The sequence below is a fragment of the Benincasa hispida genome, chromosome 3, assembly GCF_009727055.1.
Source record: "Benincasa hispida cultivar B227 chromosome 3, ASM972705v1, whole genome shotgun sequence".
NCBI lineage: Eukaryota > Viridiplantae > Streptophyta > Magnoliopsida > Cucurbitales > Cucurbitaceae > Benincasa > Benincasa hispida.
In genome coordinates this window covers 7059037-7086864 of record NC_052351.1, presented here as the reverse complement: position 1 = coordinate 7086864, position 27828 = coordinate 7059037, and the positions used below count along the sequence as shown (strand labels likewise).

The 27828-nt window shown below is 30.0% G+C and overlaps 3 protein-coding genes across 3 annotated transcripts; 2 read left to right on the top strand and 1 right to left on the bottom strand.

Moving 5' to 3' along the window:
* Positions 1-8661: 8661 nt before the first annotated feature.
* Positions 8662-9745, top strand: LOC120072795 (pathogenesis-related genes transcriptional activator PTI5-like). The gene has a single exon (XM_039025299.1). The coding sequence runs from the start codon at positions 9063-9065 to the stop codon at positions 9588-9590; it is 528 nt and encodes a 175-aa protein (XP_038881227.1). The 5' UTR covers positions 8662-9062; the 3' UTR covers positions 9591-9745.
* A 188-nt stretch (positions 9746-9933) lies between these two features.
* Positions 9934-11671, bottom strand: LOC120072794 (ethylene-response factor C3-like). Its single transcript, XM_039025297.1, has one exon. The coding sequence runs from the start codon at positions 10793-10795 to the stop codon at positions 9959-9961; it is 837 nt and encodes a 278-aa protein (XP_038881225.1). The 5' UTR covers positions 10796-11671; the 3' UTR covers positions 9934-9958.
* A 14895-nt stretch (positions 11672-26566) lies between these two features.
* On the top strand, positions 26567-26995 carry LOC120073422. The gene has a single exon (XM_039026274.1). The coding sequence runs from the start codon at positions 26567-26569 to the stop codon at positions 26993-26995; it is 429 nt and encodes a 142-aa protein (XP_038882202.1).
* The last annotated feature ends 833 nt before the right edge of the window (positions 26996-27828 follow it).

Here is a 27828-nt window from a genome sequence, read left to right as displayed (position 1 = left end):
AAAGATAATAATGAGATTTCAATAAACTATGTCATATCAGGAAAAATATGGAATTGAACAAATGTAATTATTGACAACATTTTTGCATATAATATTGCTCTTGATATTATATCTGAAAATGAGGATCCTTAACCAAAATTTGTTGAAGAATGTCGACATATAAAAGATTGGCTTCAGTAGAAAGAAGCAATCGAGATAGAATTAAACTCACTTTCAAAACGTCAGGTTTTTGGACCAGTAGTTTGAACACCAGAAGGTGTTAAACCTGTGAGATACAAATGGGTATTTGTGAGGAAAAAAAATGAAAATAATGAGGTCACAAGATATAAAGCAAGACCAGTTGCACAAGGTTTTTCACAAAGACCTGGTATTAATTTTGAGAAGACGTATTCTCTGGTGGTGGATGCAATTACATTAAAATATTTAATTGGCTTGACTGTGTATAAAATTCTAGATATGCATCTTATGGATGTAGTCACAACATATTTATATGGATCTCTTGATAATGATATTTATATGAGAATCCCAGAAAGATTTAAGGTACCTGAAACACATACATCAAATTCCCGGGAACAGTATTCAACAAAGTTACAGATATCACTATATGGATTGAAACAATCAGGATGGATGTGGTACAATCACTTGAGTAGATATATTGAAAGAATGATATCAAAATAATCCAATATGTCCATGATTTTATAAAGAAATCACAATCAGGATTTTCTATTATAACTATATATATGTTGATGACTTGAATATAATTGGAACTTCTGAAGAGCTTTCAAAGGCAATAGAATATCTTAAAAGAGAATCTGAGATGAAAGATATCGGAAAAACAAAATTTTGCCTTGGTTTGTAAATTGAGCATTTAGCAGATGGAATATTTATTCACTAGTCAACTTATACAGGAAAAATTTTGAAAGGATTTTATATGGACAAAATACATCCATTAAATATTCTAATGGAAGTTCGTTTATTGGATATAAAGAAAGATATATTTCGACCTCGAGAAGATAATGAAGAACTTCTTGGCCCTGAGGTACCATATCTTAGTGCAATTGGTGCACTTACGTATCTTGCTAATAGTACAAGACCAGATTTTGCATTTTTAGTAAATTTATTAGCTAGATATAGTTATTCTCTTACAAAAAGACATTGAAATGGAATTAAGTATATACTCCGTTATCTCTAAGGAACAATCCATATGGGTTTCTTTTATTCAAATAAATCAAATTTTGATCTAGTTGGTTATGCAGATTCTGGATATTTATTTGATCCACACAAAGCTAGATCTCAAACAGGTTATCTGTTCACATGTGGAGGAACTGCTATATCATGGCGATCAGTAAAACAGACCATAACGGCTACTTCCATAAATCATGCTGAAATTCTTGCAATTCACGAGGCTAGTCAAGAATGTGTATGGCTAAGGTCAATGACTTAGCACATTCGTGAAACGTGTGGCTTGTCTTCTAATAAAAATCTTCCAACAATATTATACGAAGACAACATAGCTTGCATAGCCCAAATCAAGGAAAGATACATTAAAGAAGATAGAACAAAGCATATTTCACTGAAGTTTTTCTACACTCATGATCTTGAAGAAAATGACAATATTACTGTACAAAAAATTGTTCGGAAGATAACTTGACAGCCTTATTTACAAAGGCATTTCCAACCGCAATTTTTGAAAAATTGGTGCACAACATTGGAATGCGGCGACTCAGAGAACTTAAGTAATGTTTTCATGAGGGGAATAAATATATTGTATTCTTTTAGGAGTATGTATTGTATGTTTAGTAAAGTTTTTTTCCATTGGATTTTCCCTACTAAAGTTTTAATGAGGCATATTTCATATATATATATGAGCATCTAAGGGAGAGTATTATGAATATTATAATAATAAATAGATGCCCATTACTTAGTGTCCTAAAGCCATGTGTCACCCTTCATATTGTCCATGCACCTTGTAATTATTCATACTTAGTATCCATGTAAGTCCACATTCTATTTGCTGGTTATAAATAGTGACATTTGGAGTCTTAAAATCACACATACATTGGTGAGAATTTCACTTCCACTAATTTTCATATTATCCAATTTCATGATTTTAGTTATTTTATTTTATATATTTAATATTATTATATAAATATATTATTATTTTCTCTATATCCATGTTCCCGTTGTATTCCTCAAATTCACAACATAATAAAACTTTATTTTATTTTATTCCATTATATTTTATTTCATTTCATTTTATCATTTCCTTCAATACACCAACATATGTATATATATATATATATATTTAAAATCCTTTCTTCTTTCTCTTCAAAGTCAAATTTCAACATTAACAAATATATCCTCAAATATTACAAAAAAAAATGTTGAATTTAATTTACGAATGCACCGGATGTTACAAGGAACATTAACCATGATATCAAGTTATTGCAAAAGAAAAAAAAAAAGAAAAAAGAAAAAAATGTATAAGAAACTAATAGTGAAAATATGTATATAGCTTTATCACTGTCTATTAGTGATAGAGAAATTTTCACATTCGTACATATTCACACCAAATACATTTATCACTGTATATACATATCAACAAAAAATCAAAGACAAAGAAGAATAAAAATTAAGAAAAATTTGAAAAGAACACAAATACAACAAGTGAATTTTAGAGAAAAGATAGAGTTCTATCATAATCTATCATTGATAGATAGTGACAGAACTCTTGAAAGAACTCATATGAGAGAACCTTGAGCGGAAGCGGATCGAGAAAATTCCATAAATTATTGAATACAAAGTTTATAGTAAACTAACAACTAGATATGCATTTAAATTAAATTACAACATCCTTTATAAGAAAAGAATTCAAGAAGTATCACCTTTGTAGAACCTTTTCTTCACAATCCTCCCTCGAACGAAATCACGAACCTTTTGAAGACCTTCTTTAAAATAACCTCGAACCAGAAAACCCGGACACAAGATAAATGAAACTTTGGTATTCTCAAGGTGAGAACCCAAGAGTGGTGGGCTTTGACTATTTTGATTTAGAGAGAACGTTTAAGGTAGAGGAGGAAGAAGATTGAGAACCCTCTATCGAATACCAAATCACAAAACATTTCTATAATCTTTCTCTCGCAATCGTTTAACAACAATAAACCGAACAAGAAGAAAATGATTTTCTTTTTATTCTCTTTTTGCCAAAAAAATAACCACCTCCACTAAAGTGAGTGGAGAAAAAGATGGGGAATGGAGTTGTAACTCCCTTCCTTATTATTAAAATAATAATAATATAAATATGATAACTAACTTATCATATTATACATATATTATATTATATGTTATATCAAATATAACATATAACCTATAGTTTTAATATTGTATCACATACAATATAAACTACAGTTTCTTTTCTCTATTATATGACATTTAATATAAATCATATTTATATTAAATTTTACAACTATGAATCTCATTCATAGAAAATATATTTGAATCTCATTCAAATATTTATTTTCTCCCAATAAGCTTTAATGTATCAAATACATTATGACAATTATATCACATATAACTGAAACAATTTAATTATATCATTTATAATTAAATCACTCTATTAATTTGAACAATTCAAATTAATCCAAAAACTGATTCTCAACTAAATCCTTTTGAGCTACCAAGGAAACCTCATGGACCTATAACTTAAAGCTCCAACGGTACATGAATAATTAATTAAACTCATGAATTACATTATTTACCATCTGTTAACTGTTAGACACTTCACTAAAGACTGACAGCTGCACTCTTCGCACTATAGATATATTTCTGTATCCACTAGATATAACCAATCAACAGTACAATAACCCCTCACAAATTGCTCATAAGTACGGCTGGATCAAATTACCATTTTGTCCATGTAGTTACATCTAACTTCTTAAGTACCACTGATCCCTCTAATGAACAATAGATCATAGTCCCACTTAAATGAGCAATTTATCTATTTATCTTTGCCTCGGGGAAGAAGTGAATTCCATCTTGTATAGTTGTGTTCCTAGCTCCCCAATCAGACGAATCCCCAAAATGGTAGGCTTGTTAAGTCGACGATCTGGCCACTCTCACCTATACAAATCAAAGGACTGCCCTCATAGGTAGGAGTTCACAACTCACTTAGGATTCAGAACATGTTACCTATGATCATCCTGGTGAAATGTAAGTCTCTATTATGAACGGTGTTATATAATGAAACTAAACATTTCGTGGTCCGGTTTTATACAAACTTCTTTGTATAGAATATCCTCGCTCACATGTCTAATACATGAATGATCAGGATCAGATTATTTGTAGCACTTTACAACAATTGTAACACCTACAAAACGGGTTATACTCGTAGTGTCACCAAGATAAGGTACCCAACCTTATACATATACTACAGACCATTTAGGTTATCACTTAAACATGATCCACCCGTAAGTCTCCACATACATGTTTAAGTTACAGAGATAACTTTGGATATTAGTTTATTGGTTTGTGGTTAATGCAACTAAAATATCAAATATTTTATAGACAAAGAATAAAATATCAAATATTTTATTAAATACATAAAGAGTTTGTTCAACAATGTTTACAAACTATAGGATCCTACGAGATTTAGGGCATTAACCCCAACAACTCTATCACAGTCTATTCGATTTGAAATCCAATTAGCTACATTCTGATACATTTTAATTGAGATCACTTGAATTCCAAATGACTATCAGTTGAATTGAGCGGTTGAATTCCATTAAAAAAGAAGAAACAAGAAGAACATCACTAAGAAGAACTAAATAAGAAAAACCTAAAACAATTTTGAAAACCTAGAAGAGAAGAGAAGAAGAAGATGATGAAGAAAATGATGATGACGATAAAGAAAAAAGAGAAGAATAAGAAACACGAGAAGAAGAAGGACAACATACCGATGATTAAGAAGAAAAATGAGAGGACAAAAATGTCGAAGACGCTGAAGGAGAGTGAAGTCATAGTCAAAGAAGAAGAAGACACCGTAAACGAGAGGAAGAAGAAGATGTCATAGACGAGGAAGAAGAAGATGCGAAGAAAAATCACTTATGCCCGCACACAGAGTTCAAGTCTAAAAGGGTATTTTAGAAAATTTTTAAAGAGAGAAACTTTTTCTATAGATTGTAAATAGTTTTTGTATTTTTCTATTTATAACAATTTTTCTTTTTTTCTAATTTTTTTTTTCCTAAAAACATCAATTAACTTAAATAACCATTATAGAAAAACTTAATTAAATAATTAAATTTCTCGCTAATTTTTTTAAAAGAATATTTTCACAATGACAATTTAAATTTATAGAGAAATAACTTAAATTTTTTTATAGAAGGAAATAATTACCTATCAAATTATTTATATATATAATCTAAATTTAAATGTTCAATTCAAACATATTATTTTTGACCGGTAAATAATAAAACTTAAAATTCAAATATAATATTTATATAAGAGGGATTTTCAAAAATAAAAAAATAAGGAAAACTATTTACACTAAATAGCAAACTTTTAATATTTTTTATAGATGCTGATAGAGATTGATAAAAATCTATCATTGTCTATGAGTGATTGAAACTGATAGAAGTCTATCACTGAAGATGTTGATAGAAGTCTCACTGTCTATCAATTTTTTTTTACTATTTCTGTAAATAATTTAACTTTTTTTTTTATCTGAAAAAATTTCTCTTTTTATAATAAGAATAATAGCATAACAATAAATTATTATAATAAATTTTTTAAAAAGGAAATTGGGATGGAGATGGAAATAGGGACAATTCTCCATCCCCATTCAGCGTACACGAAATTTCCCCCCTCTTTATCCCTCATTCCCATCTTAAACATAGAATAGGGGTCTCTACGAAAAAAATGAACGTTTTTAAGTAGAAGTCACACCCACATCTTCATGCATCTCTTTTATTTTCATAATAAAAAATAAAAATTATTATTTAAAAAAATTGACGTTTGTCACATTAAAAATATTGATTGGATAATTCAATGAACTGCAGAAGTACTGCAAGGAATGTAGAATGCATCATTGTTATTGTTATTATTATTATATCCACGTTAATCAACACTCAAACATTCCATTCAATCAAATAGACCTAAAACCACACTTGTTTAGTTGAAACTTCTCAAGCCAAAATAGTCATAACAATCTGGACCATTTAGTTGTCAATTAATCACAATTATAGGTCACAACTACAAATCAATGAGTTCAGAGAAGTAAGTGGTGATTGATTAACTATTAAACATATTCTCTATATGTGTTTTTGGACAATACTGTTATCCTTAATCATTTATTGTTTTTTTCTTTGAAGCAATTGATCATTTATTGTATTGATTGAAATGATGAACAGCTAGCCAAGCCTGGCTGTGTTCCCCCCCAAAGTGAATAATAATGCATATATCATGATATGCTTTAGAATTAGAAGCTGATCATTATTGCCAAAAGGACACTCACTTTTGCTTCTGTTTAAATCCATTTCACTCCCATGAAACCCTATTCTTCTTTTTTATCTTTTCCTTGAAATAAAATAAAATAATCTAAAAGTTCTTTGGGTTTTTTTCTCTTTTCCTTTTTAATCCTTTTTCATCCATCCACCAGCACCAACTCTGTTATTTTGTTATACCATCAAGCCTACCATGTTTTACCACATTATTTTATTCTAGTAATTCTTTCATGATCTCTTGTCTTCATCAACATAATATAATCCCATTGGTTGTTTATTCATGTTCATATTAATTTACTTTTTGACCTAGAATTTTGATCACGATTTTTGTTGACGTGGAAACTTGCACGTGTTCGTCGTCATCATCATCCTCTCGTAGATTTATACCCTTACAAATCTTGATTTGGTCTCACTTTTCGAGTTTTCTTGCATGAAAGTTCATCATGCTAGTATGTTATCGAGTCTATTACACCCTAATATCTAGAGGGTATAGTTCATCTAAGCACACAAGGATAAGGTTAGGGTTCACTTTGAGGTATTATTTATTATTTTTCCTTGGAGTCGTCGAATGAGACTAATTATAATATCCTTGCTCTAACAACCACATGTAACTCAAGCAATGCCAGGGTAGTTTGGGGCACTTGAGACTATAGAATGTCAGGCCAAACATGACTTGATTATTTCTCAATTGGAATATATTTCTCGAATAATATCAACTTAGAATTTAAGGCTCTAACTTTACGTGTGTTTCTCCATACTACCTCTGAATTTTTCTTGAATTTGGACCCACCCATGAATTTTACAATGCTCAACGTTACCAATATTTCGTAAAATGAAACTTATGCCATATAATTTTCAAGATGATGTCCAACATTCATGGTCCAACTGCATTTTTTTTTTTTTTGGAGAATATTCTTTTTTCATTATATTTGCATTTAATTTTACCTTGCGACTTTATTTAGTAGGAAGAAAATGAATGTTCAAGATTAAGAAATTAATGACATTGAATTTGAAAAATCAATCCACATGAACATAGTTCTTGTGCTATCAACTTTAGTTAGAAGTTCGATTCCCTGCATTTTCTCCCGCTTTATTACAATACTTTTGGGAGAAAAAAATGGTCAAAGCACGTGCATTAATGATGTTGAGACAGAATCCATATATTTTTTCGTTGTTCAAAAAGGTTTAGGACTCTTCCTCGTGTGGTTGATTTACTTATTTTATTTAATTTTTTTTTATTTCTTAATACTAAAGAATGGTTCAGAATGGTTGAATAAGTCAAAGGGGTGGGGATGGCTGAATAATTAGAAATTAATTAATCCAAATATTAATCAAGATCTTCCTCTAATTTCGAAATTTTCATATTTATTTCCATCGGAATACACCTTATACTTTCATAACCTGCATGATATATAATAAAACAAAATATTAGTTTCAATTATCTTTATCGTTTATTACTTCATTTATTGGAAGATATAAAAGAGACAATAACAAACATATTAATTAACTTTTTTCAATGTTTTAAAAAAGAAAACAAAAAAGGAAAAAGAAAAAGAAAAAAAAAATCGTTTTAGACGTTCTCTCTTAAGAAGCGTGTCCTCTTGCCACTCTTCTCATTTCGGTAGTCAAACTCATTAGTCATTACACATTCAACATTTTTTTCGCATGAATTTCCTAAACTACCCCTTTCACATCCCAAACCACGAGAAAAAAACATGTTTTAGGCTTTCATCCATAGAATTAAATTTTGACATTTCTATGTACTCATATGTTTTACATCAATCAGTGTTTTTATTATATCATGAGAAAATAAATTTAAAAAAAAAAATAGATTTCATTAATTTAAATATAATATAAATAAGAAACTCTTTGAGTTGTTTTAAAAGGAAACATCTATGTTTTATTCCTACTTTCTAACATTTTTAGCCAATTTGAAACAAATGGCGAAATTTTAAGAGCATTTGTTATGATTTAGCCAAATTGTTAACTTATTTCAATGGGTCTATTTTCATTATTTAAAGTTTTTGTATCGATGTTTTTAAACATTTTGGAAAAAAATAAAATTTGATCGACTTTTTTAAAACAAAGCTTTATAATCTTTTATTGATCTCGCAAAACCTTTTTCGGATTGTTTTTTTTTTTCCTCTTATTTTAGTTCTTATTAACATTCTCTGTCCTGTCCTAGATTTAACTCACTTTTTAGTAAATTCTAGTTATAATTGACTCTTTTGCTTCTTTCTTATTCTTACTTACTTTATGTTACTATTGAATTTTCATCTCAATTTGGTCTAGTTTGTATGTGTATATATATATAATGGAGAAATTCTTAATAAGGGAGACAAGTTGGATAATATAATGAAAAAGTAAGGGCAAAAAAGGGAGTGAAGAAGTAGAAAAAGCAGCCAATTTGGAAAGGTTATAACTCAAATTTCCAAGGAATAAAATTGGTAAGCCAAGGCCAAGCAAAGGCATGTGGGCTTTTAATTTTGTAAACCCAAATTGTATTCTGTGTTATGTTTTTTTTTTTTTTTTTTTTTTTCAAACTTGAAATCGCCACCAAAAGCCATGGTTTTAGCCTCCCACACCCAATCCGATTTGCCTTTTAATGAGAACGATTCTCAGGATATGGTCATTTACCAAGTTCTAAACGCCTCCATGTCTTCCGATTCTACCCTTCCCGCCGCCGCCGCTGACCAGCCCAACTCCAACGCCAACGCCCCCCGCCGCCTCAATTCCCCCGTTCGAACCATTGCCAAGAAGCATTACAGAGGGGTCCGCCAGCGCCCTTGGGGTAAATACGCCGCTGAGATACGTGACTCCACCCGACACGGCGCCCGCGTCTGGCTTGGAACCTTCGCCACCGCCGAGGAGGCTGCTTTGGCTTATGATACTGCCGCTTTCAATATGAGAGGCTCTAAAGCACTTCTTAATTTTCCCCCGGAAGTGGTGGCAGCGGCGGCGGCTGCAGCGGCGACGACAAGGAATTTCCCACCGTCGAAGAGGAAGCTTAACGCTGAGCCGAGTGGTAGTAGCTCTAGCAACATTTCAATGGCGACATCAAGATCAGAATCAGATAGCAGCGCTCCTGAATAGACTTGGCTAAAAATTTGTAATGTTACTTGCTAATTACCATCCATTATTGTTTGTCTCTCTTTCTCTCTCTCTCCTTTTTGTGTATATATATTTGATGTTTCGATTTTTAATTATGTTTTGGGAAATAGAACAGTAGTAGACAAATTTGATTGGAATTCTTGGTGTGTTTTGGATTGGGAAGAATGAATTCAATCAACTATATTAGATTAAAAATGAATGATGGCAGTCATAAAAACAATGATGAATCACAAATTGAAATATGTTTTTGGGGTTTCCTTTTTTTCTTTGTTTCCTTCTGCTGGTCTTCTTAGTGATAAAAATCTTGCCGTTACCAATCCATCTGGAGGGAGTTTCTGGACAAGATTATATCATAAAGAAGACAACAAGTTGTCTAAATAATCACTTCCCAGGTCTTGAAACTCGAACACGTCGAAATCGTTATAGAATATGTTGTTGATGCTGGTCTTTCTCTTCAATGTTGGCTGTTCGAATTCCATGATGTCGAAATCGAAATTGTCTTCCCATTCCCGTGTCGATCGCTTCCCCGTGAGCAAAAAGCTTCCATGGCTGCTAGAGTCATGCCCTTGAAATAAAGAAGGCATGAGATTATCCAAATGATCATTCTTTGTTGATAAATGCATTCCCATAGCCTCAGTAACAGTCTCAATAGGGAAATTGAGATGTGCCTTTGAACCTCTAATTCTCAGTGCAGCTTTATCATAAGCCAATGCAGCTTCCTCAGCTGTGTTGAAAGTCCCCAGCCAAACCCGAGTGCCTTTCCTCGACGAATCTCGAATTTCCGCTGCATATTTCCCCCACGGCCGTCTCCTCACACCACGGTAGTGCTTTGTCGCCACTGCCTTCTTCTCCGATCGTCGGGTATCAACATTGAAACCAGAATGACTAATTGGGGTGTTCTCCAAATCCTCATGAACAGATTGCTCTGTATTACTAACAGGAACAATCCCATCAAGAAGCTCCTCCCATGCTTCAGCTCCCATGGATACCCATCTTCCAAGACTTGGTAGCCTTTCAAGAACCTCCATGGATCCATCTCTATAACAAAGATTTGGTAGCTCTGTCCAAGATTTGTTTAATCCTGAAACACTTTTTGTTCCTCCATGTCCATCCAATCCCTTTTCACCAATAAAGTTTGCCCAAACATTCTCTAAGATTGCTTCAGATTGATCCTGTTGGATAGCCATTAACACCAATTATTAAAAAGAAAACACAAAACACAGATCCCACATGAATTAATGAAGTAAGAGAAGAAGATAAAGCCCTTGGTAATTGAGCTATATAAATAAAGCTAATCCATGTGAAACTTGGACAGCTCAGCTTGTGCAATCTTACTCCATTCCATCAGAAACACAAAAGGAAACTTGACCTTCAATCCACTAATCACCTAAATTAATGGGAAGTAATTGGCCCTAAAATGAGGTGGGTTTCTGATTATTTTAAAGCTCCTTCATTTGACTTGTGTGGTTTCCATCTAATCATTGAATTTAGGGTTTATCCATTTGAATTTCATGTACCTTATGATTATACAATTGAAAAGCCCTTCTGGAACTCAAGATTCAACACATCTTAAAACAGAGAAGCAACCCAGAAAAATAAGCTGGATACAGTGTGTATTGGGGATCCTAATAATTGGATTTTCAATCCAAAAATAAAGTAATTTGAAAAATAGTAGGAAAGTTTTTACAAGAGTCGGTGTAGAGATTTGGTTTGACCTCTCCCTTTGGGTAGCTGAATTTTGAAGGGAATTAAATGCTTTATGTAGCTCTGAAAAAGAGGAGCGTTTGAAATAATTGGAAGGTGTTTGTTTCTTTTGAAATAATAATAATCATATTCCCATTTCGTAACAGAGGAATAAGCGAGTTGACATTATCATTGGGATTCTGAAACTCCAAGGTACAATTCAAAAACATAAACTCCTTTCAGACTCGGACATTCCTTTTTCGGAGAATTTAAAATTTCAAAAAACATGTTCCTTATAATTTTGAATTACTCAAAATTGCTGCGCATCGATTGTTTTAAACAATCTGTTGTTGTGTTGTTGTGTTGTTACCTGTAATCAGCCGTTTTGATGCTTCGGTTGAAGAACATTAAACCTATTGTTGTCAGCTTTGTCTTTTGAATTTTGGATTAATTATACCAAATATCTCCAACTTTGAAATAAGTTTACAGGTTTCATTTTAATCTTTTTATTTGGAAAAAGAAATGTTCTAAAATATTCCTTACAATTGTTTTTTGGTTTTCCAATGAAGAACAAAAATTGACATAGTGATTGATTGGTTAGTTCATGAACTTTTAAAGAGTTAGCAGTTCTCCAACTTTTGTGTTTGATAGGATAGTTCAACTTTAAAAAAGTTTTATAATTATAATCTTTCAATAAAATTGATTGGATATATTTTTTTAAAAAAAAAATCAAGAACATAGTAAATACATAATCAATAAGTTAATGACCAATTGGATATGAAGCGAGTAGATTTTCTTAGTTACAATAGCATTTTTGTCTGACTTTGAAATTTGTTTTATTTTAATATTTATATTCTTTAGTCAAAACCTAACGCATATATTTTCAATAAATCTTAAAGATTAATCCTTACTATTAATTAATTATTAATTATTAATTTTTGCTTAATAAATTGTCTTATTTGTCTTCTCTCTATAATTTTGAAATGTTATGTATTTTCTTGTATGAAAAATCATCATCCTTATTATTGTTAAGTTTTATTAAAAGAAAAAAAAAAGAATTAACTTCAAACGAATAGATAATAATTAATTTTAAAATTTATTGATAGTAAATTGATCGAATTTTGACATTTGAAAAATATAATAACATAATTTTAAAAGTTTCAAAGTCGATTTTGTAACTAAATTTTATTCTTTCATTCTTTCTTCACGTATTTAATTCCCCATAAATATATTAGTATTTAGTCGCTATATTATAAATATCCTAAGAAGATGATTGCATGATATATCCATAAAATAAATTTTAGTCGAGTTGACATAATATAGTTAATAATTACTAAAATGAACTCACTTTTCACTTGTACTAAAAAAAACTAACTTATATATATTGTCAATGTTTTTGTTCATGGTGTTAACTCAATTGGAATATATAGCATACCCATTAAATAAATAACGAAAATTGAAAGAGCGTAATTGAATTTTTTAAGTTTAAAATTAAATCAATACCATGTTCAAAGTAGAAAGACAATTTATCATTGAACCAATGTATGTATAACATCCGCAGCTATTATTATTATTATCATTATTATTATTGAATACAAATTCAAAGTATCTCTAATAGGGTGAACATCGGTTGGTTGGAGTTGGTTTTCCTACCAAATCGTCACCGAACCAACTATGATCGATTTAATAAATGTCCAAACCAATCTCAACTGTCGAGGAGTATAAGTCAGTCGGTCGATTTTATTCTTAAAAAAAATAATTTTCTCAAACAGATACTAACCGACTTCGGTTCAATCAACAACTCAATTTTTCAATTTACCATGCTCACCCCTCTCTAGTATTGTATTCTTATGCCCCTTGGATTTCGTTTCCGTATTTTATGTTAACAAAAACTCTCATATCAATAAATTTATTCTTACCTATATATTTTTGCTTCGATACATGTCATTCGTTTATAGATACAAGTAGAATCCTTTTTTGTTTGTCGAAGAGAACTCGAATTTAAGGTGACAGAGTTGGTTTTTATATAGTTATAATGAATGTTTACAAAAAAGATCAAAGTGAGTATTGCTCATAGATAATTAAGCACGTACAACTTCTCTCGAGGTCGGTGGTTCCAATCCTCGTATTCCACTTATTATACTAAAAAAATAAATTAAAAAGTGAAATGTTGGTAACTTTTGACATTTATGAAAACGTGAAATTGGGTGTGTTGTTAAAGAAATTTCTTGGAGGTGAAGGCATGAAAAGAGGGAGAAGATATAATAAAGAAATGGAATGTAGAGTTGTGAGTTCAATGCACAGTTGAAGAAAGCAAAACAAGTTATGTTTATTGTTCAAGAAATTAGAACACTTCCTGTAGACGAACTGGTTGACTTTCACATTATTGTTTTGGTGAACTGAACCGATACATTCGCCGCCGCCTTGAAGTTTCTAACTGTGGGCCTGTTTCGCCTTTAAATGGGCTTTCACTTCTTACGGCCCACGTTTTACTCAGCCCATTCTAAAAATTTGACCTACTGAAAAAACTAAAATAAATTTTTAATTAAGTATTGGTTGGACGGATTTAAAAATTTGTTCTACTGTTTTAATCTTCTTTTTAATTATCTTTGATTTAATTTATAGAAGATTGCATTTTTCTTATTATTTTCTTATTCACCTGTATCTTCATAATTATTTCTTTTTGACTTATGGTTTTGTTTTATATTTTTCTTTTCCAAGAATTGATGGTTTGAGCTTTGGATTTAGAATTTGGGCATTTTTTTTTCATATTTGTATTTAAAATTGACGACAAAATATAATTTTGGTTTGTTTGAATTTGGTGTCGACTTAATCGTTTTTAGAAGAGATTCTTTGATTAAAAAAAAAAGATCTATATAGTCATTGAACTCTGGTTGTTACTTGTTAAAAAAAATGGAAGTTTGAGTGAAATTTTATATTGTGTTTTGTGTGTGTAATCATTGACCTAAATCGATGGTTAGGGTAAATCTTGATTTTTTTAATAAAATAAAATCACATCTCCATTTTTTATTGTTTTCTTTATTTGGAGTCTGATATACTTTTATCAATAAGTTAGAATTGTCAGAAAATTTCAATAAAAGAGATTTTTATAACTTTTTTTATGTGTCCTAAACGGTAGGAATAACTTAATTGATTAAGGAATACATTTTAGACCAAAGTCCATTCCAGTTCGGTATTTATTTTGTTTTTTATTTTTTACTTTCTGTTTTTTAAATTTGTGGTTTTTTCTAGTAATTTATTATTCATCGTTTTCATATTTCACATACAGACACTAAATTTTTTAGCTAGTTCCCAACAACAAGAACAAAAAATTGAAAAGTATGTTTTTTTTTTTTTTTAGCTCTCAAAATTTAGCTTTAATTTTGAAAATAATTTTAAAATACAAAAAAAAAAAAAAAAAAATCAAATGATTACTAAATTGTGTCTAAAAGTTTTGAATTCTACCTCCATGTAAATGTTCTAACAAGTCCCATGTATTGAACATGCCTCTGTCTATGTATAAACTCTGGAATGTTATCAAACAAAATAAGGACACATTACTACATTAATGTCCAATTCAATTCACGAATATGACTTGCATACATACACTACAACAAATTTGACCTTTTGCAATTAAAAATATTCGTTGCTAAAAACAAAATTTTGTTGCAAAAACGTTTTAGCGACTAAATTTAATCGTGGCATGCATTAGTTACTAAAGGTCAATCACTGAATATGTTTTGCAACTATTTATTAAAAAAGGTCGCAAAATGCAACGACGCAATAAAACCGTCGCACAATGCGACATTGGTTAGGAAATCATACGATGCGACGTTGGTTAGGAGTCGTACGATGCAACGTTTATAAGAAGCCGCACGATGCGACGTTTAGAAAAAGTTGCCCAATGCAACATTATCAAAAAGTCGCATTGTGCAACTTTTACATAAAGTCGCATTATGCGACGTTTACAAAAAGTTGCATTATGCTACATTTATTAAAAGTTGCAATATGAGACGTTTTCCGACTATTACAAAGTTTCTATGTTTCTTGCATTAGTTATGTTTACTAAAAGTCACAATATGAGATGTTTTAGTTACGTCGCAAATTTTAATAATATTTTTAAAAAATATTTGGAGTGCAACTTAATCGTACTGTATACTAAAATGACGATCATAAAATCCAACACATACCATTACAAAAAAATAAAAATTCTACAATTAGTTATCTCAAAAAGAAAAAAGTTCTGCACATAGTCATCACCTAACTAGTGATCTTAAAAGAAATTGTATGTCCAAAATGTTACATCACCAACAAGCTCCAATGTAGTCCTGCACATATAATGAGATACATATCAAATTATTTTCAAACACAATTCACATATTCTCAACAATTTCAAAAGTTAAAAATCAAACTTAAGCAAACTCGTCATTTAAATATATAATATGTTTTTTTTCTCAAATGTATTGAATTAAATTAACGAGAAAGGGACCTATTGAGGTCAAAACACAAACAAAATTCAAACAGAATAGTTAAGGCCTCGTTTGGTAATCATTTGGTGTTTTGTTTTTTGTTTTTGAAAATTAAGCTTATGACATTACTTACACCTCCAAATTTATTCCTTTGTTATTTACTTTTTACCAATGATTTAAAAAACCAATCCAAATTGATAATGACACATAGCCAATGGACACTCATAATGGGCATTCATAATGGGCATCTACATTACACCTAATTTAATATATTTATAATACCTCCCTTAGATGCCCATTATATATAAAATATGTCTCATTAAAACCTTACTAGGAAAAAACCCAATTGGAAAAAAATCTTAGTGAAAGAAAAAGAGTACATATTCCATATAATTTGATACTCTTAAAAAATATATTTACTTCTCCTCATGGAAACATCACTTAAGATCTCTGAGTCGCTGCATTCCAATGTTGTGCACCATTTTTTCAAAGGTTGCAGTAGCTAATGTCTTGATAAATAAGTCTGCTAAGTTGTTTTTCGAACAAATTTGTTGTACAGTGATGTCGTCATTTTCTTCAATATCATGAGTATAGAAAAGCTTCGGTGAAATATGTTTTATTCTATCTCCTTTAATATATCATCCTTTGATTTGGGATATGCATGCTCTGTTGTCTTCATATAATATCATTGGAAGATTTTACTAGAAGACAAACCACATGTTCCACGAATGTGATGAGTCATTGATCTTAGCCATACACATTCTCGACTAGCCTCGTGAAGTGCAGGAATTTCAGCATGATTTGAAGAAGTGGCTATTATGATCTGTTTCACCGATCGTCATGATATAACATTTCTTTCACATATGAACAGATAACCTATTTGAGATCTAGTTTGTGTGAATCAGATAAATATCCAGAATCTGCATAATTAACTAGATCAAAATTTGATTTATTTGAATAAAACAAACTCATATCGATTGTTCCTCAGAGATAACGAAGTATATGTTTAATCGCGTTCCAATATCTTTTTGTTAGAGAAGAATTATATCTTGCTAATAAATTTATTAAAAATGCAATATCTGGTATTATATTATTAGCAAGATACATAAGTGCACCAATTGCACTAAGATATGGTACTTCAGGACTAAAAAGCTTTTCATTATCATCTCGAGGTCGAAATATATATTTCTTCATATTAGTGAATGAATTTCCATTGGAATGTTCAATGGATGTGCTTTGTCCATATAAAATATTTTCAAAACTTTTCCTGTATAAGTTAACTGATGAACAAATATCTCATCTGCTAAATGCTCTATTCGCAAGCCAAGACAATTTTTTTTTCTAGATCTTTCATCTCAATTTTTTTTTTCTTAAGATATTCTATTGCCTTTGAAAGCTTCTCAAGAGTCCCAATTATATTTAAGCCATCAACATATAATTCTAATAGCAAATCCTGATTGTGATTTCTTTATAAAAACACATGGACATATTAATTGTTTTGATATACTTCTTTCAACAAATATCCACTCAGGCGATTGTACCACATTCGTTCTGATTGTTTCAATTCATATAGTAATCTCTGTAACTTTATTGAATACAATTCCTAGGATTTTGATTTATATGTTTCAGGTATCTTAAATCTTTTTCAGACTCTCATATAAATATCATTATTAAGAGATCCATATAAATATCCTATGATTACATTCATAAGATGCATATCCATATTTTCATACATAGTCAGACTAATTAAGTATCTTAGTGTAATTGCATCCACCACCGGAGAATATGTCTTCTTGTAATCAATACCTACCACGTCTTTGTGAAAAATCTTGTGCAACTAGTCTTGCTTTATATCTTGTGACCTCATTATTTTCATTCCTTTTGTATCCCACAGGTTTAACATCTTCTGGTGTTCGTACTACTGGTCTAAAAATCTGACGTTTTAAAGTGAGTTTAATTATGCATTGATTGCTTCTTTTCGCTTAAGCCAATCTTTTCTATGTCGACATTCTTCAACTGATTTTGGCTCAGAATCCTCATTTTCAGATATAATATTAAAAGCAACATTATACGCAAAAATGTTGTCAATAACTACATGAGTTCAGTTCCATTTTTTTCCTGTCATGACATAGTTTATTGAAATTTTATTATTATTTTTATGTATACCACCTTCCTCATTAGTCATGTCATGAATTTTTTTCATGGATATTTACATCCTCAACTAAGTCTTCATGACTATTAATTATTTTTCCTTTTCGAAGATTTTTATCTTTGAAACCTACTGGTCTACCACGCTTCTGGCGTGTTCCATGACAACTTCCTGTGTTTGGATATCAATTTTCGATGGAACATTAGCAGCTAGTATATGTGACTTAGTTACTTCCTTTGCATCTAGAAATATATCTAATAACTGATTTTCTATATTTTGCAAATGAATTATCTTCTGAACTTCAAGTTCACATTGATCTGTACGGGGTTCTAAATGAAACAATAATGATGCATTGCATGTAATTTATTTTTTCAACTTCCTAATTCCTCCCCCTAATCTTGTAAAATTTGTCTCATTAAAATGATAATCAGCAAATCGTATAGTAAATATATCACCCATCAGAGGTTCAAGATATTTGATAATTGATGGGGAATTATATCCAATATATATTATTAATCTTGATAAGCAAATAATTAGCAATGATTAGGAGCTAGAGCATTAAAAGGTTTGCTTCCAAGTTAAGCTTCCAAATATGAAGAGTTGCAACCTTTCAAGAATCAAAGCCACCAAAAGTCATAACGAATCTAGAAATTCAGATTCATTCACATATTTAATACCAGATGTATCAATTTATAACAATATATTTACATTCGTGGAGGTTCATATATGTAGTCGAAGAGTTTTTGTTGAACCTAGTCAATTAGGTGAAAGGTTGTGTCGTTTCAAGTTGTCTTTTCTTCTTGATTATCGATTAATCTTCCAAGCCCAAATTTTTTTAGCTTTCTTGTGGTTTCTTACAAATTAGTTCATCAGGGTTATTCTTATTACTATTTTGGGGGTACACTACCTAGAATAAGGGGAGTTCTCAAACGTGATTAAGGTAGTTCCCTGACCCATCTTAGTACGTTATGGTGGAGCAATTGGAACATATACTGCACATCCAAAAATTCTCAAATGAGAAATATTTGGCTAATGGCCATAAGCTAATTTTAATGGCGAGTACTTATGATAAAATACTGATTTAGTGCGTATAAGTAACGTTGCATGCAAAATAGCATGTCCTCATACAGATGTAGAAAGCATAGCTCTAGTCTAGCAATTAACTGCAAACGTTTTATGAATGATTATACTAAACTATTTTGTGTATGAACATGAGTTACATGATGTTCAACACTTATCCCAATCGACATACAATAATTATCAAAAGCATGAGATGTAAATTCACCAGCATTATCGAATTGTTTTAATTGCATAATCAGAAAATTGTGCTCTTAACTTAATTATTTGTGAGCAAGTTATCTTGCAAATGCAAGATTTCGATTTGATAATCGGCACACATGTGACCATTTGCTGGATGCATTTATTAATACCATAAAATATCTAAATGGTTCACTTGGTAGGTTAATAGGTCCATATATATCACCATGAATTCGTTCTAAAAATGTAGGTGATTCAATCCCCCACTTTAACTAGTGATGATCTAATGATTAATTTGCCTTGAGAGCAAGCATCACATGATAATTCATTAGATTGAATAATCTTCTGGCTCTTCAATGGATGTCCATTTGAATTCTCAATAATTCTTCTCATCATTATAGAACATGGATGACCTAATCTGTCATACCAAATTGTAAACATGTTTGGATTCATGAACTTTAGGTTCATTGTTACATATGTTTCAATTACTCGTATATGAGTATAATATAATCCAGAAGATAGAGCAGATAACTTTTCATTATACGTTTTTTATATGAGACAGTAGATATGATATAAAGATACTCCATATTATCCTTTCTATTAGTCTCAATACGATAACAATTGCAATGTATATCTTTAAAACTAATTAGATTTCACTTCGATAGACTAGAAAACAATGCATTGTCAATTATAAATTTTGTTCCTCTAGGAAAAATAATATTTGCTTTTCCAAACTCTTCAATTAGGTTTGCATAACCTGATATTGTATTGACTTTTGCTTCTAGCATTCAGTTTGAAAAAATATTTTCTACTTGTAAGTATTGTCAGTGTTGTTGCATTGTCACCCAACATATGAAAATGATTCAGGTTTCTTCATTAAAAGAAAATAATTACAATAAGAAAAACTACATTTGGAATATACAAGGGTTAACATCTAATAAGAGGGGGGAAAATATGGAGATGAATAAAAAAAACAATATTAATTCTAGATACTTTCAAAGTCAAAGGAAACGTTGGATGTTCCATCAATTCTATCCATTTTCTCTTCAGGAGATTCAAATAAGTCTGCCACATCCAAACTTGTCATATGAGATGGGTTCAAATACGTCATTATCCTGGTATGAAAAATTTGCTTTCACATTTTTCTCTTTTTCTCCAGGGATGCTTGATAGAGATCAATTAAGTGTTTTGACGTACGACAGGTACGTGACCTATGCCCAGTCATTTCGTATCGGAACCATTTATTTTCAATACTTTTTGAACTCTTATCTTGTCGAGTTTTTCCTTTATGATCATCATTTTGTGTGGTTCTTTTGAAATTTTAATGATTAGAATGACCACCACGAAAATAATAATTATTTCTTCCTCTGCCACGGTCATGACCTCGACCACAACCACGACCTCGACCACAATTATTATTAAAATTCACAATATTCACTTCAGGGAATGATGTCATCTTGGTTGGACGAGAATCATGATTTTTCATTAATAACTCGTTATTTTTCTCGACCACGAAAAGACATGAAATTAGTTTAGAATATTATTTAAAAATTTTCTTTTGATATTGCTGCTGCAGAGCACATTCGAGACATAAAATGTAGAAAATGTCTTCTCTAACATATCAGCATCAATAATTTTCTCTCTGCATAATAACAGTTTCAAACTAATTTTAAATAATGTGAAGTTGTAATCACTTACTGATTTGAAATATTCTAGCCTCAAATGCATCTATTCATAATGAGTTTTAGGAAGAATAACTGTTTTTTTATGATTATACTGCACTTTCAAATTTTTTCACAAGATATGGGGATCTTTTATTGTAAGATACTCCATTTTAAATCCTTCATGAAAATGATGACGAACGAAAATTATAACTTTTGTTTTCTCCTGCTGGATATCGTATTTCCTTCTTTAATAGTCTCTCCAAGATTCATAGCATCCAGGTAGATTTTGGCATCATCTACCCATGACAAATAATTACTGTCGTTAATATCAAGGGTGACAAATTCTAATTTTGTGAGATTTGTCATGACAGCACTATCATAAAATATTGTGTTTATATTGAAAATTTAATAGTATTAAATATGCAATACAATATTAAATTTATTAATTATAACGAAGAAGGAAAAACCGATATATCTTTAGGACCTACATTTAGCGAGGAAAACGATGGGAGCTCATGCTAATAACGTATTGTGAATTTGAGGAGCACAATGACACATAACAAGAACATGAATATTGAGAAAATATAATATAATAATAATATGTAATAAAATAAATATAATATAATATAATAAATAAATATAAAATAACAAAGAATGGAGTTCTCCACTTTCTCCAATCTTTTTGGATTGATCACCAAAATATGTATATTTCAAAACCTACCAAATGCCACTATTTATAGGCAATTTGGCAAGTAGGTGGTGGATTACATGGAAACTAATAATGTGTAATTTTGAGACACATGGACAATACATGGAGTAATGAATAAGTGACACATGGCCAATGAACCCTAATAATGAACGTCTACATTGCACATGATTTAACATATTTATAATACTTGTACTTTTAAATCTGAAAATTTGTCTATGAAGATAGTATATTGAGTCGGTTTATTTACCTTTACAATTAACTCTTGACTATATATATATATATATACACGTCAATTTGAAGCAACCTCCGTGGATAAACAGTTTAAAGGTTAATATTTCGATCATCATCATACAAGTGTTGAACTAAAAAAGATCTTTTTTTCTGTAGAACAAATATGAAGTATGTGAATTTTTGAATCTCTAACCTAAGAAAATGAACATCTTTAGGAACAAGAATCAAGATAATCGAAATTTTCATGTCTAGAAAATATAGATGCCCGACACATCTTTGGATAACAAATTTTGTTTTGTAGGAAAATTAAACAAAATTTGTAAAGATTTCTAGAATATTTAGACAGCTCATTATTTGGTAACGATAGTTTGCTATTAGTTTTCAATTCTTAAATCTTCAGGATTGTTATCTCTTCAATTTCAATTATGATTTTCACATTTCTTAAAGAAATATTAGAATTCTTCCAAAATTTTAAAAATAAAAATAAATTTTTAAAAATTATTTTTTAAATTTTTAAATTTTGATTTGATTTTTAAAAATATTAATATAAAAGTAGATAAGTTAGAAAAAAACAAAGAAAATTATAGGGATGATAGTATGTTTATAAGGTTAATTTTCTAAATCAAATATTTATGAATTGGAACTATAAATAATTATATTTCTTTTGCAAAATTTCTAGATGAGAAATTTTTAAATGAGATGTTTTTTTTATTTTGTTAAGACAAGTCCAACAATGAAGATGAGAGATCCAACCTCCAACTTGAGACGATGTGCAACTAGTTATTATTATTTATTGTTTTGTTGGGACCTTAACAAAAGAAAATAATAATACACAATATTTAATAATTGTAAGGACTCTAGTGGTTGAAGTCCATAATTAGGCTAAATTATAAAAAAAATGCCAATGAATTTACACTTTGTGTCAAAAATACCCTGAAGTTTCAAAAGTTTCAAAAATACCCCTAACTTCTAAAATGAGTTCAAAAATACCTCTGTCATTAGTTTTGGATGGAAACCGTTAAATTTTTATTTAAAAAATATCCCTAAACTTTTAAAAGTTTTAAAAATACCCTTAACTTAATAAAAATTCAAAAATACCTCCACCATTATTATTTGAACAGAAATAGTTAATTCCTTGTGAGAAAAATAACTTTAAAAATTAAAATAAAAAGTTATAAAAATGCTACTACCATTAATATGGTGATTAATTTGTTTGAAGTTCTCTTAAGTTAAAAAAGAATCAATTTTAAATCAAATTATACAGATATCCTCATTTTTTTTCATATAAATATTCTCATATTTCTCTTAATTTTCCAATTCTTAGCTTACCAATTTTCTTCACAACCAAAATAAAAAAACAAAATTGTAAGTTAAAACATAAAATCCCACCAAATCCTGCAAAATTCCAAAATTAAAAAATTCTGTTATAATATATCAAAACGATAAATAGTCAAATAAAAAATTATTTAGCTATTAACACGCACAACTACTATCGTACAATTTTTTTAAAATATGTAAGTCTTAAAATTATTTGGTGTTTTATTTATTATCTTTCTTCTTATTATAGTTCATATACCTTAATTAAAGTGTGCAATTATTTATTATTTATTTTAGATAAACAAGTGTCAAACAATTAATAAAAAAAGGGAGTAAGAATGTATTGAAGAAGGGAGAGGAGAAAAAGATGGAAAATAGATATGTAAAACGGTATTAACGATTTTTGTTCATATAATAAGAATGATAATTCTTAACTTTTTTTTTAAGTTTAAGGGTATTTTTTAAACTTTTGAAAGTTCATGGATATTTTTTAATTAAGGATGTCGGAGAATAATAAGCCTGACAATAAGATTGATGTGAATGAATAATGACTGTGTTTAGTTGTGCATGGGAATGTTATCAGGATTTTATGGAAATAATTTTTTTGGTATTTAATTTGTAAAATTAATCATGAAAACTCTCTAAAATTTTAATAGATTTATTGATAAACAATAAATTCAATTCAAAGTTTTGAGAAAATTAATTATTTAAACAGATCAAATAATAATATAAATTACAAGTATTTGTAAAATAAAAAATTTATAATTAAAGCTACTTGATTACATAATTTGATGGATCGATTTGATGAATTTATATAATTATGATGTATTAATTAATAAAACAACCAATGAATTCTAATTAATCAATGATAAACTAATTATAATTATAAAAAATTAATTCATATTATATTAATCATAATGATCATTAACTAACTATAAATATAATTAATTAATTAATTAGACAGTTTATTGAAAAATAAGAATAGGTAGATATGTGTATATATAAACTAGTTTATTAAACTAAAATAAAAATTATGTATATATTAAATTATTTTAATATTATATATATATATATATATATATATATATATATATAATATATATATATATTTAAATTAATTAATTAATTAAATAGCAATAGTTAAATTCATACATAATAATTCTAAATTTAATATAATTTTATAAATTTAATTTTCATATAATAAATAATTTAAATTAATCAGTTTTAATAATATATAAAATAAAAGAATAAATAAATGTATTAAAAGAGAAGAGAGTAGGAATGAACAACACCCACCAATAATACCTACCTTTTTGGATGAGTATCATTGATGGGTATAAATAATGCATGGTAAAAGCATATTCTCATGCCTAAAGTTTCAAAACTTGTACCAAACAAGAGGATGAGTATCCTTTGTCCATTCCCACTCTTATTCCCATTCTAATTCTCTCGATCCAAACGTCCTCTAACGGTTTCCATCTAAAAGTAACGGTAAAGATTTTTTTTAACTCACTTTTGAAGTTTAGGAGTATTTTTGAAACTTTTGAAATTTCAGAAACATTTATGATACAAAGTATAAAATTCAGGAATATTTTTTATAATTTAGCCTCTATATTATTAGTTATAACTTGCGAGAAAATAAGCATGCAGTTCTCTCAGATCTCATTGAAAAATAATTGGGTGGAGCTATTTTTCTTTTGTTGGTAGATAAAGGAGAGCATGGAATTAGGTGGAACACCTGATCAGAGCTTCACAATTCATATTATGAATAATTATTAGCATTTCCAGATTAATTGGGAGGGAAAAAAAGTGCATGTTCTGATGAATTCTGAAGTACTATAAATTATGAAACCAAACCCTCACTGTTTCATTAAAATATAGTCCTTTTTATATTTCTAATAATCATTCTCCTTTCAATCCCTTCCTTAGAAATTTCACATCTGATTTAGCTTCCCTTTGAAAAATCCCTTTTTAGAAGTTAACCATTTAGCGTAATCATCTGTTTTTTAGTTTAACTATATATGTATATATATAGCTGTTAAAGGCTTATTTTTGTTTTTATTTATTTAGCTAAGAATTCAATTCTTTTATAAAAATGAAAACCATGGTAAGAAGTTGAAAAAAAATTCTTACCTTTTTAAAACCAAATGAAAAATTAAGATTTCATTTTGTAACCATTTCGTTTTTTTTTTAAAAAAAATTTCTTACCACGGTTTGTATTAATCTTAAGTAGGAGAGTTGTATTCTTAGCCAAATTTTAAAAACAAAAATAAGTTTTTAAAAGAACTTTTTTTAGTTTTCAAAATTTGACTTGGTTTTAAAAATTATGGATAAAAAAAGACATCAAAACAAGAGATTTAGATGTGAAAGAAGTATTTATAGACTTAATTTTCAAGAACCAAAAATCAAAATCAAAATAGTTACTTAATGAGACTTTTACTTTGTTATTTATTATAAAAAGCAAGTCATTTTCTTTTTTAAAAAAAGAGTAATTTTTAAAGAACATATTTTTGTTTTTCTAATTTAGGTAATAATTCAAATTTTTTTAGTTGAATAAAAAAAGAAATTAAAAAAACAAGCTTTATTTAAAAATAAATTAATTAATTAAATGTAGCCAAAAGAGATGGTTAGTTATTATTAGTGTTATTGTTTTGTTTGAGCAGTTTCATATGTTGGTATCAAGGAGTGCATTCCTCATTTAGATCCAAATCTTGAGATGAAGGATCTCTTGATAGATGTCAGTTTTGCTACCGCCGATTCTACCTTCATTATCACATTTTTTTTTTTTTTTTGAATTTTCCAAAATAATATATATTTGGGTAAAGTCTAGAAATCATCCATATTTGGGTTATTATTTAAAGTAGATCAGATGAAAATGAGATATAATTAGGAACTAACACGGACAAATGTCTATTGATCTCTTGTTGACTAATTAAATCTCTAACTATTTATAGGGATTTTACTAAACTATAGTGACTTTATGAAAATTTATCAAGACTAGAATGTACCAACTTAATTAGGCGGGATATTGCGGTACACCCCTCATCCAAATACCTCTTACTTTCTAAAAAAAAGAAAAAATAAATCATAACTTTCTCCTAGGATAATATTTATACATTATTAATTATTATGAATATTATAATAATAAAAAGATGCACATTGCTTAGTGTTCTAAAATCATATGTCACCTTTCATGTTGTCCATGTGTCTTGTAATTATAGTGTTCATATAAGTCCACATCCTACTTGTCACTTTATCTATAAATAGTGGCATTTGGTAGATCTTAAAATCATTCATACATTGTTGAGAATTTCACTTCAAAATTCCACTAATTTTCATATTATCCAATTTTATAATTTTAGTTATTGTATTTTATATTATATTATATATATTTAATATTATTATTTAAATATATTATTATATTATATTTTCTCTATATCTGTATTCTCGTTGTGCTCCTCAAATTTACAATAAGCATCATGAGTCAAGGGGATCTGTTATCTCCCTTTTTGTTTGTGTTGGTGATGGAAATGTTGTCTCGATTGTTAAATAAGCCTCTTAAGTCGTTTAGGTTCCATGATCGGTGTGAGCTTGTGGGCTTAACGCATCTGGTCTTTGCTAATGATTTGATTCTTTTCTGTCCAACAGAGAGAGTGTCTCTGGAGTTTGTGAAGCAGGTTCTGGTGGAGTTTGCAGAGCTGTCTGGGTTAGTTGCAAATGTGGGGAAGAGTTTCGTGTTTGTAGCGGGAGTGGATTCTAGTGTTGATAGGGATCTTGTCGCGTTTATGGGGTTCAACCTTGGTTCGTTGTCTGTTAGGTATCTCAGGTTACCTTTATTGGTTGGTAGGTTAAGGGCTGTGGATTCCGCACCGTTGATTCAGAGAATTACAGCTCGTATTATAAGTTAGACGGCTCGTTCCCTTTCTTTTACAGGGAGGTTATGGCGTATTAAGTCTGTCTTGCAATCCTATCAGGTGTTTTGGTGTAGTATCTTAGTGTTACATGCGTGTGTAACTCATGTGGTTGAGCGTCTATTGCGGAGCTATTTATGGAAGGGTAGTGTGAGGAGTCGGGGTGGTGCGTGGGTGGCTTGGGATGAGGTGTGCTTGCCGAAGGGTAAGGGAGGGTTGGGTGTGAAACATGTGGCTTCATGAAACTAGGTTGCTATTAGAAGTTGCTCTGGCTTTTTTTAGTTAAGTCGGGCTCATTATGGGTGTCGTGGATAGATACGTATATTTTGCGTGGGCGGTTCGATGTGAGGTTGGGAAGTCTTGGTGCTTGAGGGCTATCTTCCGATGTAGAGATAGATTCAAGCATCTGGTCTGTTTGATGGTGGGCGATGGAAGGTCATGCTTTGTATGGTGGGACCCTTGGTTGTCTAGGTGTGCGATTCTGGATACATATGGGTCTAGGGTGGTCGGAGATACAGAGAGTAGTTTAGAAGCGCGGTTATCGGAGTTTATAGATGGTAAGGGAGGTTGGAGGTGGCCTACAGTGTCATGGGAGTTGCTCAAGATCTCGGGTCTTATATAGGCAGTGGGCCTAGGATGAGGGAGAGGATTATTGGGTTTGGGTGTCGAGTGCGAGTGGTCAATTTTCAGTTGCTAGTGCGTGGATCGTTTGCGTCCTCGTCGTCCTAGGGTGTCTTGGACAGGTCTTTTTGTGTCTGGGATGGTATCCCACGTCATTCCTTTTGTGCGTGGTTAGCTGTGAGGGACAGGTTGGGCACGTGGTTGGGATT

Excerpts from the sequence above, each read along its gene's own strand:
- LOC120072794 (XM_039025297.1), bottom strand. The coding sequence starts at position 10,795 with ATGGCTATCCAACAGGATCAATCTGAAGCAATCTTAGAGAATGTTTGG.
- LOC120072795 (XM_039025299.1), top strand. The coding sequence starts at position 9,063 with ATGGTTTTAGCCTCCCACACCCAATCCGATTTGCCTTTTAATGAGAAC.
- LOC120073422 (XM_039026274.1), top strand. The coding sequence starts at position 26,567 with ATGAGTCAAGGGGATCTGTTATCTCCCTTTTTGTTTGTGTTGGTGATG.